At 39.0% G+C, this 17,056-nt stretch overlaps 1 protein-coding gene and 1 long non-coding RNA gene across 2 annotated transcripts; one reads left to right on the forward strand and one right to left on the reverse strand.

Annotated features, from left to right (window-relative positions):
• Positions 1–517: 517 nt before the first annotated feature.
• Positions 518–1,419, forward strand: LOC126598544 (uncharacterized). The gene is made up of 2 exons (XM_050264916.1): positions 518–999; positions 1,228–1,419. Exons 1-2 carry the CDS (start codon positions 808–810, stop codon positions 1,354–1,356), a joined length of 321 nt encoding a protein of 106 aa, XP_050120873.1. The 5' UTR covers positions 518–807; the 3' UTR covers positions 1,357–1,419.
• An 807-nt stretch (positions 1,420–2,226) lies between these two features.
• LOC126598545 (uncharacterized) lies at positions 2,227–7,379 on the reverse strand. The gene is made up of 6 exons (XR_007614873.1): positions 6,826–7,379; positions 6,531–6,654; positions 5,332–5,440; positions 4,952–5,009; positions 4,197–4,255; positions 2,227–3,369 (listed from the first exon to the last, which is right to left on the reverse strand). It is a non-coding gene; the product is annotated as an uncharacterized LOC126598545 (long non-coding RNA).
• Positions 7,380–17,056: the final 9,677 nt, after the last annotated feature.

Consider the following 17,056-nt stretch of genomic DNA (forward strand, 5'->3'; position numbering starts at 1 on the left):
AATTTTCTAAGTCTGCTATAACCTTGGAATGTAATGTGTCCATTTTTTAAAAGTAGAAGGACAATACTTGTCCAGGATGTGTTTGATGAAATGTCCAAAAAAAGGATTAAGCTTAGAATGCCTGATGTTCTAAACAACAACTTGAAAGAAACATATGAGTGGGTGTGCCGATTGATGAGTTTAGAAAATATGTATTTAGTGGATATAGGGCAATGAGAATGTTAAGTTTTTCCATTTGGTGAAGGGGGGTTTGCCAATAGAATGTTTGTTGAAATACAGAAAAAAGGGATTCAGTGGGACAATGACTTTAATGGGTGGGTCAATATGTCTCCTGCGAGCACGTTTGTGATGGCTTTGAATGAAGATAAAGTGTTCGATGAAATAGCTAAGAGATGGAGTAAGGTTATAAGGTACCGTTTGATATGTGGGACGGACGGAATAGAGTGGGATAAGGTGTTCTATCCTATGTTTGGTGCGCCTAAAACAGGTGGAATGCGTTGTTCCACAGGACGAGTTTTGGGTGAATTTTGGTTCCGACTCACCCCCCTGGAACAACTGGTTCCATGTCTGTAGAACACAAAATTATAACATTTTAAAACAATAATACCCCTTATCTTTTTCAATATTTACATCATCAAAAAAACAAACTCTAAAATTCTATCTTCTTCGTTCCATCTTCTCTGCCTGCAGCTGCCTTTACCCATAGCCTTCCTCCTCATCCTCTCCCGTAGCAGCTGCATCTCCAGGTTCGATCTTGATCTTCTCCCGTAGCCGTTGCATCTCCAGGTTCGTTTTCTTGATTTTTCCATGGAAAATTTCAATCGGAGTCAGAGCAGCGACTACACGTCGAAGGACGAAGGCACGGAGGACTATCGGCGCGGCGGCTACCACGCCATCCGAATCAGTGACACTTTCAAGAGCGGACGGTATGTCGTTCAGACCAAGCTCGGCTGGGGCCATTTCTCCACCATCTGGCTCGCCTGGGACACCCAACACTCTGTACTCCTCTCTCCTTCTTTCTTCTCTTTTTATGATACTGCGTTTTATTGCTTTTTGATATGAGGTTGTAGATATTAGTCGTTTGAGAATGTGGGGGAAAGTAATTGAAATTTTAATCTTGTTCTTGGTTTTTTTTTATCTTTGACATGCTTAGTTTTAAGTAAATTAATTAATGACAAATGTGTTTTGTTTTTGTTGGGTGGGTGTTGAATTGCACAAAAATGCCAGAGATTTGTTGCTCTGAAAGTGCAAAAGAGTGCTGACCACTACACCAAGGCGGCCATGGATGAGATAACCATCTTGAAACAGATTGCAAAGGGAGACCCAGATGATAAAAAATGTGTGGTGAAGCTATAATGTAGAGAACCTAATTATTTAGAGAACCTATCTTCGAATAATTTGGTTATTGCTCTCCTTCAAGCTGACTTGGCAATCACAGAAAGAAAAAAATTTCCCAAATCAGTCAAAAAAAAAAATCCAAATTAACCCAACCCATTCCTCTGTCATAATCTTTTGATTAGTTTTCCTATCTCTACTCCTAAATTTGTCTTCCATGCTCTCTTTCCCATTTTTCCCTCACCCTAATATCCCACCTGCAAAATCTGAACACTGTGACCTTTCCCTAGCTAGCTAGAAATTTTTATCACCCTCCAATCCCATTTCATTCCAAGTCCATCACAAAAATGGGACAACAAACTCATAACAAAAATACAATGTAAAAACCATCCCAAATCAGAAAGAATAAAGCGAAAAGAAAAAAACACATCATATACCTTTAACACAACAGCTTGAATAAACCCCAACAAAAATTTACAAACTCTGAAAGGCACCGTTTCCTAACTTAAAGAAAAAAAAAGGTATCACCCATCCGTAACAACAAATCAACCAAGCACATAAAACTCAATTAAAACAGCATTTAGAAGCACTATAAACCCAAATTACAAAAAATATCATTGTGATCAATTGTTTGTTTGTGATAACTATCTATTTTTGAAGCTTTCACTAATCAATCCTTGGTTGTAGACCAAGAAAGACACGATGGGCACACACAATTAGAAGCTCTAGGCAAACTTGAATTCAGGATATGGTTTCTGATATTAAATTACGCTGGAGGGTGTGCAAAAGTTGGACTGTGGCTTATTTGGTTCTACTTCTGAATTGCTTCTTGATTAAACTGTTTACTTAGCTGCTTTTAGGTGTCTTTACTTATGAATCAATTTTTTTAGAATGAAGTTAGAAGATGTTCTAGCACCAAAGACCATGCCGATGCAGTGGTTTGAGAACACAGTTTGGGAAACTTTGGGTAGGAAATATGCTCGCAAGGAAAATCGACAATAGGTGAGCATGACTCTCAAAGCCGGTTTATGTTTAAATTAGTGAATCACCATAATCTTTGCTGGTTGGTTTTCACTCATGGCCTATTTTTTATTCAAGTTCCTGTAAAGAAAATTGGTCTTTTAACATGCTCTTTTCTAAATTTTAAAAAGGATCGTAATTTTGTAAATAAATTCAAATCCCAAATTGAAATTGCAATGTGACATGGTTTTTTATCCTAGCCATAATTAGACTAATGTGATTTATACCTAGAGACTAATGTGCTTTTTCACATCCTTTTTTCTCTCAAAATTTATAGAAATATGAAAATGATCATCACAAATTTCAAAACCTGCATTAACCGAAATTAAAAGGAAATGGACACCATAAGTGCTTGCAAGATGAGAGAAGGGAAACAAAAAGGAAATGGTGCATTTGAACAGAATGATGACAATTTAAAACTTTAATTATGAAAATGCATAATTTTCATATGTGTTAGATGAATGAGTTATTTTAGGATTACAATGCCAATCTTTCGTATTTCGAACTTGCGAAAGATGGTCCTGAGGGTGATAAAACTCATGTTTCAACGCGAGTCATGGGAACCTATGGATATGCAGCCCCAGAGTATGTGATAACTGGTGAGTGTGTGCGTGTGTGTTCTGTAACCATCAGTTCATCATATATCAATATAACACACTCCAATTCAACCTATCCAATTCAAAGTAGCACATCTCTAATTCAACATATCCAATTCAAATTAGCACATATCCAAATTCCAATTCAATAAACCACATATCCAAATCAAACTAAATACCTAATATTCAATCACATATCCAATTCAAACTACATGGCTAATATTCAATAACATGTCCAATCTTTTAGCACATTTACAAAACAGATTTAGAACACTATAAAGTCTACTGAGCAGGAGAACCTAAACATCAAAATCCAACACAAAGACAAAGCAGCATACCAATTCTCTATCTTGTATGCTCTTTTCAGCTGGATCTTCTTAACTCGTTTGAAAACTTGTTCTATGTGCTCTGTTGCATCCTGCAAATTTGTTAAATCAACTTAATAAGTAACACTCTAATTCTTTTTTAGCCAAACTAAGCCGAAAATTGTCAATCCCATAAAAAAGTTGCATCTTTTTCACTGTATTTTTCCATAATTTAATCACAGAGAATCGGTCAAAGCAAGGGAAATTATGTTGATGTTTCATCTAATCGCCAAATACTGAATAAGGTTCTCAAGATTTTTCATTGAAAAATTGACACAGTTTAAGGGCATTACTCTAAAGATGCTTTGCAAGTAATGAAAAGCTGACCAAGTTGATATCAATCACAAATCCAAATGAATGTTATATAATGAAGCAAAACACTTAAAACGAACAAGGTTAAAGAGGTTTAAAAAAATGTGTGCTAAACCTAATCATGAAAGAGAGAATGATGCGGAAAAAAAAGAAGGTAAAAACTAAGGAGAAGCAGAAAAAAAAAATACAGGTAAATACGTTTGTTTTCCAAGTGAGGTTTTTGGGTCGATGGAATTTTTGTGTATAGAATAATGGGATCAATTAAATTCTAGTTCATGTGTTTTAAGACCAATCCCACCTCAAAAAATAAGAGTAAATTTGTATTGATACCACAGTGATAAAAATGGATAAGTTTTATACGTGGATGGTTACAGAGTTATGGGCTGACCTGGTTCATAAAGAAAAATAAGAAAAACTTAAATATTGACAAAAAAGATGAAGTTTTTTTTTTTTTTTATGTTATAAGTGACCATATCAGTATATATTGAATAAAGGTTTTTTCTTTTGAAATGCAAAAGGAAAAAATGTTGAAAAATAAATTAAAAGTTGAGAGTGATCAATGTTATACCTTGAAGACCGCAAATAGAGGCAGTTCTTTCAGATTGATTCCAATTTGGCTGTAGGAAGCTGAAACAGATTCAAATTGTAAACATTTTGCACCAAAGATTGGATACGGAGAGACACAAATACTGTTTCCAATGAATAAAAGTGAGTGCAAATATAATCGTTTCGTATACGATAAGGTAGGGAAAACGACGATCAACATATTGGGATCTGATGATCATATGTTAAGAACAATCGATAACGGTGATTAATACAAAATTGTAGCTGCTAGTGGTTGAGTTTGAAACAAAGAGGTAAAACATACTGATGCTAAATTTGATTTTAAAGGTTGGTAACAATCATGGAACGATGCTGGATATGATTATAGCCCATGATAAAGTTACTTTTATAATTATTTATTGGCTAACATTGCATTCATGGTATAGTTAAAGGCTCTATACGTTTTTAGCACCAATTAAGTTTGGTTCCAATGCGTACAGAATGAAAATAAAATGTTGGGGTTAACATTGAACAGTTTAAAGATTAAACTGGTTAGAACAGTTTAAAACCAAAGATATCGCTTGAGAATACATTAGGTGATCAAATTATCCAACGAAAGATTTTAAACTGAGGACAATGGGTTGCACAAAAGTGAAAGAGAAGCGGATAAAAACAAAAAAAATAGAAAAAAAAAAGGCAGGCAACAACAAAAGTAACAGAAAACTAACAACGCAAAATACTTGATACATTGAAAACTAAATGTCTAAACGGATTATATACCTTCAATAAACACTGGTGCTTCTTGAAAGTGAAGAAGAATGAAATCAGTAGAATTTATCTGCAGGATCACAAAAAGAGAATTTAAATGTAGAATTTATCTGTAAATCAAAAACTCCAAAAAGACAAACAATGAATAAAAAAATGAGGTGCATCAAGAAAAGAAACCTTACCAAGCTCAAAGCCCTAATGTCTAATCTAAATTAGAGAACACTAACCCAGAACACAAAGTACTACACGTTTCTTAGGAAATTACTTTGTTGTGGAGGCTATATATATAAGTGATAATTTCAGTAACCTGTTGCTGAACCTCCGTTTATCAAAACATAATAAAGTAAAGTACATAGAAAAAGCATCGTTAAATCTTCCTAACTATAAAGTACCTGAACATTTTTTTCACTCACACCAGGGACACCACAAAGTAAGGAACTAATAGCCCAACTAATTGGTTAATGTCCAGCAAACCTTCCACTTGTTTATATGAGGATATGGCTGCACCAAAAATAAATATAGTTAAAATAAATTCAACCAATATGGCATGGAAACCATGGGAATTAATCATACGAACCGAGTCAATTGACCGAAAAACACAACATAAAATGCATCAAACCATCAAGAAAACAGAATCAAATTGATGTCCAAAGTCTAGGGTAAACAACACACACAAAGACGTGAAGTGGCAGATATTTGAATATGTACGCTCACCGTTGGGATGTTTACCAATATTTAAGTACCATTGCAGACAAAGTAATATGCGTTGGGTGAGTGATATATAAGACTTATAAGTTGCTTTATTTGACATTTGCAGATTGAGTGGCTTTATTAGGACCCTCCGGTGTCTCTATGGAATCAATTTATTAATAGCTTAGGGAGTCAATTAATCTTTTGAAATACAAAACTTTAAAAGTTGAATGGTAGATTCTTCAACTTCTCAGGAACAGGTGCTCTTGACAGTACATGAACAAAACATGCTAACTGATCTACAGAACCTGTGTTCGCTGACCAGTGATGGAAACAATCAAATGCAAATAATTTTTTCGGGGGTGATTAATTGTGGCAAAGAGATCCTATAGAGATGGGATAAAATGACATTGAAATAGGAATCCCAACCCAAATATCATCACAGAAGCAAAACAAAAACAGTGAATCATAAAAAGCTCCAAGAGTCAGAATTCTAGAAGAGGAAAACAGAATGCTCTCAACTCAAGCAACAGTATCAATATTGTTCTACTACATTACACGTTATATAATGAGCATTATTTTTATTGAGATATCTCACATCTCAAAAAGTTCAGAAATTCCAACAAAGGTGACGACCACATTATATAAAGAAGAAACCTAGACCTAGTTGAACACGCATAAACAGGCTTGCTTTAATATCATAAAGATACAACTAAGATATTTCATGCTGACTCAGGCAAACTAAGTAGACGCAATAAGAACTCCAGAAAGGTGGAGGCAGGAGCACTAAACACCTTGGAGGTTCTAGATAAACGCAACACAATTATTAGCATCTAATGTCCATATGCTGGATTTGAAATTACATGAATATCACAAATAAACAGAATGGATTAGAACAAACTTTTGGCAACTCTAATATGGGTAGCTGCATTTGGAGTGGAGATGGTTGTGTTACTGTTGAAAGCTGAGAACGATCAGTGACACCATCAATGTCCTCCTCATTGATGTCATACAGACTCAATATCCTGCATGGTAAATCACATGAAGATACATGAAACAGCGGAGGTGGTGGCAACTAATCATGGAAGGAACAGATACCATCATTCATCATCTCTTCCCAAAAACTACAGATACGTTTTAATTCGACAACTATGAATACATATTCAAATTGGGAAAAAGTAGGACATAAAACATACCCAAAAAGTAACAGTGGCGTTCTAGCTACTGCCAAATCTCAGATTTATCAACTGAGGAGACAAAACGCAAAATCCCCTTTTAGCTGGGAAAGCCCTGACAACTCACCACAACTCACCATAAAACCAAACTGTTAGGGTGTCGTCCAAATTAACAAAAATCCAAAATTAAAACTCAAATACAGTACCTGAGTTGAATAAAACTCATTTCACTATGATCTGAATACAGGCCGCGCACAAACTGGGATGGAAATTCGTCAGAAATCTGGCAACAACTTCAGAATCCCAGACGGCAAAGCCATCGATCTCATCGATTCAATCTGCTACTCCTAAGGAGGTATCGTTTGTTATGCAAACGGGACGGGATGGAACATAATGGAATGGGACGGGATAGGATGGGACAGAACGGAGAGGAAGTAAAGATGCCTTCGGATGTAAACAAGGAAGAAGAAGGAGACGGAGAGGTTATAATTTTGTGTTCCACGGATGTGGAACGAGTCGTTCCAGGGAATGAGGAGGAACGAAAATTCACCCAAAATTCGTCCCGTGGAACAACACGTTCCACCCGTTTTAGGCGCACCAAACGTGGGACGGAATGCCTCATCTCACTCCGTTCTGTCCCGTCCCGTCCCACATACTAAACGGTACCAAGGAACCAAATCCCTAATTACTCAAGCAGCCGAATTCAACAGATCTCAACAAATTAATGCAAGTAAAATACAAAAAATTATAAAAATCAAATGAAAATAATAAAGCTGCAAAATGAAGTAGCAATAGTGTACCTTTTCAAATCAAAGGGATTATCTCGCAATCTCATGGGGAGTTGTGAGATTTGTGGATGCTTAAAATACACTGCAAAATTTCTCAAATTTTCTCAAATTCCTCAACTTTTCCAAATTCTTTAAATTCTAATTCTAATTGAATACACCTGGAATGTTATAAACTTCTTTAAAATTCTAATTTAATACACCCAGATTTCTAAAGATTTTAATAAACTATCTTAAAATCCTGATTGAATACACATTGAATTTCAGAGAATCACTTAAAATCATGATTGAATAGCCCTTGATTCATTAAAAGAATTAAAATCCCTCAAAATCTCAATTGAATACAAAGAGAAAGTTAGAGAGAACCAAAGATTTGGGGGTTTTGAATGGAAAGCTAGAACGGAAGATTTCGAGACAAAAGTAAACATTAAAGAGGACACCAGCACAACTGAATACAACATGAATCATCCAAAATATAGTGCAACTACATGTATATATTAAATTCACAAAAATAAATAAATAAATAAGGAAAAGTGAGAAAAAAAAAATTGGCCTCTATTGAGAGCAATAGTTACGGTACACTTTTTGGTGAGGTTGGCGGAGAGCTCACTGTAGTGGTGCTCGTACCCTTCGAATACGTCACTCATCTTTCCCTAAGTTTCTATCTGCATTCAACCCATCACACAATTTCAGCAATAATTCAGATACAAAGCCCTAAATCCAACAAATTTGGGAGATTGATGCGAATTATGATGAAAATTTGAACGATCTGATATCAATGGAATTGGAAGTAAATACCTGTTTCAATATGAGATTTGAATGGATCGCCGGAGACGACGGCTGAAAAGCAGTGGCGGGTGTTTATTTTTTGTTCTAGGTGGTGGTGGCTTGATGTTGAAGCGATCGAAACGGATCGAAACGGTAATGTGCGCAAAAGTAAACCTCTCTCTCTACATGTGACCCTTCCTTTCACGATTTCACCGCCAAAGCCCACTCATTTTGGTCAACAAACAAAATAGTGGCAGAGTTGTAATTATAATGAAATTCAGTGCAAAACACTATTCATTTCTACTATGCCAATTCCAAACCTTTCTTTAGACTAAAGTAATTGGACTCCTACTTCTAGTTTACAAAATTATACTTCTAGAATACTATTTACAATAATCCCCTTTAGTGTACAACTCATAAGATATTACTGAAATAATAATCTCACATCCCGGCCCGGGAGGGACCACTTCCCGGGCCCGCTCCATTACCGTAGCATAATATTGTCCGCTTTGGGCTTACCATTCCCTCACAGTTTTGTTTTTGGGAACTCACGAGCAACTTCTTAGTGGGTCACCCATCCTGGGAGTGCTCTGGCATTTTTCTCGCTTAACTTCGGAGTTCCTACAGAACCCGAAGCCAGTGAGCTCCCAAAAGGCCTCGTGCTAGGTAGGGATGTGAATATACATTTAAGCATCACTCCCTTGAGCGATGTGGGATGTTACAATCCGCCCCCTTAGGGGCTCGACGTCATCGTCTGCACACTTCCAGCCAGGGATTGGCTCTGATACCATTTGTCACATCCCAGCCCGAGAGGGACCATTTCTAGACCCACTCCATCACCGTAGCACAATATTGTCCGCTTTGGGCTTACCATTCCCTCACGGTTTTGTTTTAGGGAACTCATGAGCAACTTCCCAGTGGGTCACCCATCCTAAGAGTGCTCTGGCCTCCTTCTCGCTTAACTTCGGAGTTCCTACAGAACCCGAAGCCAGTGAGCTCCCAAAAGGCCTCGTGCTAGGTAGGGATGTGAATATACATTTAAGGATCACTCCCCTGGGCGATGTGGGATGTTACAAATAAAGACAACAACAAGATATTAGGATCACATATTTGATAAACAAAATTACAATAAACCAATTATGCTTAGAATACGGAAGACATGACTCTTGCAGATAACTAAGGAGTCTTCTACTTTCAACAAGACAAGTGTTCCAGCAATAATAGGAAATGCTCAGAATGGAACGTTTGTTTTGTGAAAGCAGGTACACCATTATATAGTGATTAAGGTTCCTCCAATCCCGCCTATTATATAGTAATTGGAGTAATACAACAAATCACCATTTAATCTTAATATTGTCCCACCAAGGCATGTACAATATGTCTTAATTAAGGTTTCAATTAGTCAACTAAATATATCTTGGTTCCATGATTCTTGCTAACCAATACGGAATCATGATCTTGAAAATCAAGCTATTTACCTTTTAAATAATTTGATTCATAATAATAGACAACTCAACATGAGTCTTACACAACTTAAGATGTAGTTGCATCAGGTTTTCAGGAAAATATAGAAACAGTTGATGAAGCCATATTGTTCGACACAGGCAACGCATACGTGCGAAGTAGAAAAATGTGAGTCGCCGCGACACGTCGATACTTGACATGCACCAAGCGGTAGAAAATGCACGGAAAGGTATCCTCATTTTTGCAGGTTCATTATGTTGCGAAGTGGAAGGGTATCACTTTTATGACAAGTAGACAAGGAGTTGGTGTTGGTGGAGGAACGGTAAGACTTGAGTAGTACTGCTATTCACATGTATATGTAAGGAATAAGCGGGCACCACTAATGTCCTTTTAAACTTAGGATAAAATGAACCAACCAATTTTACGATTATAAATTTAACTTGTGGAATAACTAATTGTCCATTAACCAAAACTTGGATCATTGTTTTGCACTGTTTAAAATGGTTCCGCTTAATAAAACTGCACTTGAGTCTAGAACAGTTATATTTATTCTGTTAAAGTGCTGACAGTCTTAACAGACATCCTCTCTTGCATAAGATGAAGCGCCAGTTATCCGGTTGTCATTGATACCTTGATGCTGCAGCTATGCTACCATAAAAAAAGTTGGGGTTCCACTATAAAACCAATTGGCAATATGTGAAGTAACTCAACTTACTTATAAGCACATGCAAGGTCCCTCCTTCCATTAATGTGGAATTTATTTTCAACACATCCCCTCACGTGTGACGAAGTTGAGGTTCCCCATAAAGCCAATTGGTTTTATGGTAAAACTGCAACTTTCTTCATGGTATCAAAGCAGGTTGTCTAACATGGGAGACCCAATGGCCATACATGCTCCACGTCACCCGATTTATGTTGTCTAAATGTTAGGCTTGAAAATTCACCACACTTGAGGGGTCATGTTAAATGAATCCCGCATTGATGAGATGAGAGACCTTATATGTGTTTATAACTAGAACCTCAACTTTCTTCAGATTTGACCTAGGCCAATCTGAGAGGGGATCAGTCTTTAAAGGTTTAGATCTTGATGTAAAAGGCATGCGGGTAGGAGGCCAGTTGAGATTAGTTTATTGGCATGAAATTTATTTGTTATGTCTTGAAGCAGAATAACTTTAGTTTACGCGTTGCAGAAGAAAATTAAGGTTCTTCCTTCTTTTATGCTGTTTGTTGATGCACAAAACCGAAGGTCTTGGAACAACGTAAATCCTGCCGTGAATCTGCATGAAATGTAAATAACACAAGATGTATCGTGGTTCACCCCAATGTTTAGGCTACGTCCACACTGTAGTTGATTCTGTTTCTCTGTAAGTGTATGGATACAAGCGTTTGGGGGAAGTCCCCCAGAGAAAGAAGAGAAGGGAGAGGAGAGCCTCGGTGGTGTGAGGTCTCTCCTGAATGTAATGAGAGCTTCTCTTAGCCTTCTTAGGCTTGGCTCTTTTGCCCCCCTTAGAATGAGGGTAGGAGTCCCCTTTTATAGAATAAGGGGCTCCTCCTCTTTTACAAAGTATGGGCTTTAGTGTGAGGCCTAAATACAAGGCCCAAGGCCCAAATATACAAAGCCCTAAATATGGTATAAACAGTAGTCCCCCAAGTCTTCAGTCAAGAGAGTCTTTTGGCTGGAGACTTGAAATTCAGTCCATGTGTGGGCCGAAGTAACTAGATACTGTCTTGAACTGATGCTCGATATGAGGCAGTGCTCAATCTGAAATGACGCTCAACTAGAAGTAGCACACGCTGCGAGGCTACTCGGCTTGTGGCTTATGTTGCCTTGGTTGGCTCAGCTTGTGGCGTTGAAGGTGAGGGAGTCCTTTTTATAGAATAAGGGCTCGCTCCTCAATACATAAATGATGGGCTAGAGTTGATGATCGCGGCGAGACGGTTGCTCAGTAGGCGGCGATGCTCTCTAATGGTGGTGACGGAGTCCCTTTTATAGAATAAGGGCTCGCTCCTCAATACATAAGTGATGGGCTAGGAGTGATGCTCACGGCGAGGCGGTTGCTCAGCAGGCGGCGATGCTCTCTAATGATGGTGAGGGAGTCTTTTTTATAAACTAAGGGCTCGCTCCTCGATACATAAATTTAGGAGTGATGCTCATGGCGAGGTGGTTGCTCAGCTGGCGGCGATACTCTCTAATGGTGGTGAGGGAGTCCCTTTTATAAAATAAGGGCTCGCCACTCAGTACATGAATAATGAGTGCTCTCTAATGAAAGTGAGGGAGTTCCTTTTATAAAATAAGGGTTCGCTCCTCAATACATAAATAATAGGCTAAGTCCCCCAAGTATTTTTCATGAGGCCCAGTTGAGGCCCAATAAATGGTACATAATGTAGTCCCTCAAGTCTTCAGTTAATAGAGTCTGTTGGCCGGAGACTTCAAATTGAATCCATGTATGGGCCGAAGTGCGGTTGTTCAGGGGCGGTATTTGTATACCCTGCACTGAAGCTTTGTAGGTGAAGTTTTGCAAGTGAAGCTTTGAAGCTAGAGCTCTGTAAATGAAGTTTTCGAAGCTGGAACTTTTGTAAATGAAGCTTTTGAAGCTGATTGACATGAGTGATGCTCATGAATGTTTATGTTGATTGACATGAGTGATGCTCATGGATGTTGTCATGAGTGATGCTCATGAATGTTAACATGAGTAATGCTCATGAATGTTGACATGAATGATGGTCATGAATGTTTATGTATGATTGTCACGAGTGATGCTTATGAATGTTTATGTATGAATGACATGAGTAATGCTCATGTATGATTTGAAGTACTGGGCATACTTTTGATCACCTGGTTGGTGGCATGAATGAGAGTACGGGTTGTACATTTCAACACCGGGTTGGTGGCATGAATGGCTAGTTGCTAAATGATATTAGAGTACGGGTTGTACATTTCATCACCTGGTTGGTGGCATGAATGGCTAGTTGCCAAATGATATTTAGAGTACGGGTTGTACACTTCATCACCTGGTTGGTGGTAATAGTGGCGGGTTGCCGAATAATATTAGAGTACTAGGCGTACTTGTGATCACCTGGTTGGTGCTAATAACGGCGGGTTGCCGAATAATTGTGGAGTACTAGGCGTACTTTTGATGGCATGGTTGGTGCTATTTTAGGCTTATGGGCATTTGCCCTCCACACAACATAGCAGCCCATTTATTTTGGGCTTTGCCTTTTTTTTTTTTTTTTTTTTTTTTTTTTAACCCTTTGATGGGGTTTATATATATTACCCTCTGATGGGGTGTATACAGATGTCTCCGAAAGATACGAAAAATAAATTACATCATTTAGAAATGAGAAAAGTAAATCACATCATTCTTGTGAGGTGTTTATTCCTCCCTTTTACTTTCTCTTTTCTTTTCTGCTTTTGTTTTTTGTTTTTTGTTTTTTGTTTTTTTTTTTTTTTTTTTTTTTTTGTTTCTCCCACTCCTGTTCTTTCTCTTTTCTCTTTTGGCAAGTGGCAAACGCCAAAGTGGAATAATAATGATATTGTTATAAGACAGCTTATCTATATTTCTACTTTCATCATTGGCAGCAGACAGTGATCTCATCTTTTGCTTTTCTTGGTATCTCCATCAGCATCTTACTTCCTGGCAGGGTCCCATCACCTTGGGTCCCGTCTTCAACTGCTCCAAACTCCAAGAGTGACACAGTGTGAGGTCTTGGATCAAAAAGTTTATTCCCTTCTCCATCATACTGAGCAGCACTAGTAAATGCCAGAATCAAAAGCAGAGCCAATTTCTAGGCTCCTCATTAGTCGTTTGCCCTTCCACTTAACATAAAATTACCAAATGACCTAACTTAGAGAGCAGCAGGCTCTGAAATCTCTTCGGAAAACGTAGAAGCAGAAGTGAAGGAACGATTCAAAAACGAGCCGACCCTCCGAGTCGCCATGATCGATAGTTTGCAGCACCACCCTCAATCTCTTACTAAGGTGACAGGTGACGGTTTGGAAGCACTGAAGCTCTTGAGTGAAATCGGGTAACCCGATCGTGTGGTGAAGGATTCGGCTCGTGCCGTAATCGTTGGAGTTCATCCCACCTATTATGCAGATGACCGGCAAGTTCTCGCTGCACACAACGACGATCGCGTTCAGCACATTTGAGCCTGCCGACAGTGAACGCAACGACGTTCTCTCCAATCCTCCTGGCGCGCCCGTAGCCTTTAGCAGCATAACCGGCGTTGAGCTCGTTGCAGCAGCCGAGGAGGTTGAGGCCGGGCTCGGCGATCAGCTGAAGGTGGCTGGTAGGTCCGGCAACGGTGGCATGGATGGCGTTGGTGGCATCTGCAACTCTTTGTTATTATTGTCGAGCACCATGTATAAGAACACTTGATGACTCACTGCAGTACCGAAACATCTTGCCAGTGCTTGAGAAAATGACAAGGCCGATCTAGGCATCACATAGCACAGAAAGCTCATGAGTTTTCTTGATCAGCCTTGCCTGCCGTTTCGCAAAAGTCACTTGCCTTGTGTTTTCGCAAAAGTCTGCTGCTAGATGCGTTCAGTTGCCGCGGTGGTTCTAGTAAGAGTGGTACCAGATACGACGATGTACTAACAAGAGACTTGTGGAGGGAGCTCATCACCACCTCTCTCTTCTTGTTGGTTCCTAATGAATGCTGGCTCAGCCTCCATGGCTGCAGCTGCCTCTGCTCGTGGTGGGTTACGTGTAGAGGCGGTGAGGAATATATGGTACCAACAACATGGTTGGAACAAACAGGAGCGGCGCATACCTTTTGATTCTCATGGCCTCCTCCAACCCCGACAACTTCTGAGCATACACCACGAGGTTTTTCCGAGAGAACGATTCTTTTCCAAAGGTGGAGAATGAGAAGTTGAGTGGGGCCCTGGCGAAGAGAGTTGACTTCGTTGAACTTAGTAAGGCGTGGCCTTGGCTGCCATGAGAGGGAGCTGAGAGTTGTAGACTTGCAGCTGAGCTGCTGCCATGCCCACCAACGATGACGTCAAAGCTTCATACAACCGTTCCCATCCTTCATTTTTTATAACCTGACATATTTGCTCCACAGTTCCGAGCTTCTTCTTCTCCTTCTTCCGATCACGGTCTGTTTGTTGACGAGCATTCACAGTGTGAAGAGGATAGGTGATGAGTTGGGCGATGATCCCGCCGCCAGCTCCGGCGAGTCCATTGATCAAAGCGTCGGACATATTTTCTCGATAAAATGTTTTTGAGGGTTTCCTATTTCTCGGGAAAATGTAGCGAGCCATCGAGGGTACAGAGATCTGAAATTTTTATGGTCGTTGGGGGGAGAGACATTGTTGTTGTCTCTCTCCCCTCTTCTTCTTTCTTCTCTCTTACTGTCTGAAGAGAACTGGAATTTCTAGAGAGAGAAAGAAGGTGTTTGGTGAGGAGGCTGTTTGTAGAGAGAGAGAATGAATCGTTGGGTTTTCTGGGAAAGCTTTGGGTTCCGTTTGGTTTTTGCAGTTTCACGTCGGAGGTGAAAAATTGAAAGAGAACCGACATAGTTTTTTGTGTCGATTCCCACAGACGGCGCCAAATGTTGATGCACAAAACCGAAGGTCTTGGAACAACATAAATCCGGCCGTGAATCTGCATGAAATGTAAATAACACAAGATGTATCGTGGTTCACCCCAATGTTTGGGCTACGTCCACATTGTAGTTGATTCTGTTTCTCTGTAAGTGTATGGATACAAGCGTTTGGGGGAAGTCCCCCAGAGAAAGAAGAGAAGGGAGAGGAGAGCCTCGGTGGTGTGAGGTCTCTCCTGAATGTAATGAGAGCTTCTCTTAGCCTTCTTAGGCTTGGCTCTTTTGCCCCCCTTAGAATGAGGGTAGGAGTCCCCTTTTATAGAATAAGGGGCTCCTCCTCTTTTACAAAGTATGGGCTTTAGTGTGAGGCCTAAATACAAGGCCCAAGGCCCAAATATACGAGGCCCTAAATATGGTATAAACACTGTTTAGTAGTAAGCCTCGAGTAGAATACCGTTACGGATTTTGATTTATGCAGAGAGAAAAAATATTTTGAGTTTCAAGTATATCTTGGAGATATTTTGAGTTTCAAGTATAGAGGTAACAAAATTTCATCTCCCAAAGGTCTTCATCCACAAATCTCTCCTCCTCTCTCCTCCTCTCTTAGGCTTTTTCCATGGTAACATGTATATTTGCACGTAACTACAGCGCTGTAAATTTCTTAAAATGCCCTCCAGATGGTGTTCAGAATCGACTTCCTTTGCCATTCTCTTTCATACAAAGTGTAGGAATCTTAAGTTTTTTTTTTTATTTATTTATTTTTTTTATATTTCTTGGAGCTAATCTATCTCTATCGCAATTCTCTTTCGCATTATGATTTATATTCTTTTCATCTTTTTTCTATACCTCTCTAACTCTCTTTCATGGGCCCTTCCCTATATTCCTCTTCACTGTTCTGTATATTCTTTTAACTTGCGGTTGGACGTTGAACTACTCGCCAGTAAAAATGCCATTTGGGTAAGTAATGGGTTCTGTGAACTGTAATTATAAACTTTTTATACACACACTAGAGGATACGTAGCAGTTGTTTGGTCTTGTTTCTCTCTTGTGCAGGTCTGTGTAAAAATTGTTACAGGTTAATGAAATTATGCTCTTCCTACTGATTCTTATGCACATGCTCTTGTGTAATGTAAATGAGGAGAATAGAAGCTCCAAAGGTTGTGGGAAAAATAAATCTTGCTATTCTCTTCATTGTAAACCGTAAAGCTGTCCTTTTGTTCGACACTATGACTGTTTGCTATCCCACCGCGGTGAGGGAAAGAAGAAAGAAAGAGTTAGAAATGTAACCAACGTTTATTGGAAAAAGCAACCCCAAAGAAAAAAAGAAGCAAGCTAAGTCTAAGTTAAATTTGGAGATGTAAGTCTTCTTTCGTTTCTCGTTTCAAACGTACGATTCATGGGGAGATAAAGAAATAGACCGAACCAATCGCTCTTAAATATGATTATTCATCTCTAACTAATATCTAGGCATTTTGTGATAAAACCCCCCAAACTAATAGATTGGGCAGGTGATAATTATCAGAGCCAGGTTACAGCCAGTGCAAGCCAAGTCCTTGTCATGAGAAGTGTGGAATTGGAAACAAACCTGAACTCTAAACATAGAGCCTAATACCCAGCCTATTTGTGACAAAACCCCACATTTTACGGACTGGGCAGGTAGTAATTATCAAGTATCGGTATAGTTG

Source organism: Malus sylvestris, chromosome 14, assembly GCF_916048215.2.
Source record: "Malus sylvestris chromosome 14, drMalSylv7.2, whole genome shotgun sequence".
Taxonomy (NCBI): Eukaryota; Viridiplantae; Streptophyta; class Magnoliopsida; order Rosales; family Rosaceae; genus Malus; species Malus sylvestris.

Coding starts and splice junctions, on each gene's coding strand:
- LOC126598544 (XM_050264916.1), top strand. CDS start 808: ATGGAAAATTTCAATCGGAGTCAGAGCAGCGACTACACGTCGAAGGAC. Junction 1,000..1,227: donor CCTGGGACACCCAACACTCT/GTACTCCTCTCT, acceptor CAAAAATGCCAG/AGATTTGTTGCTCTGAAAGT.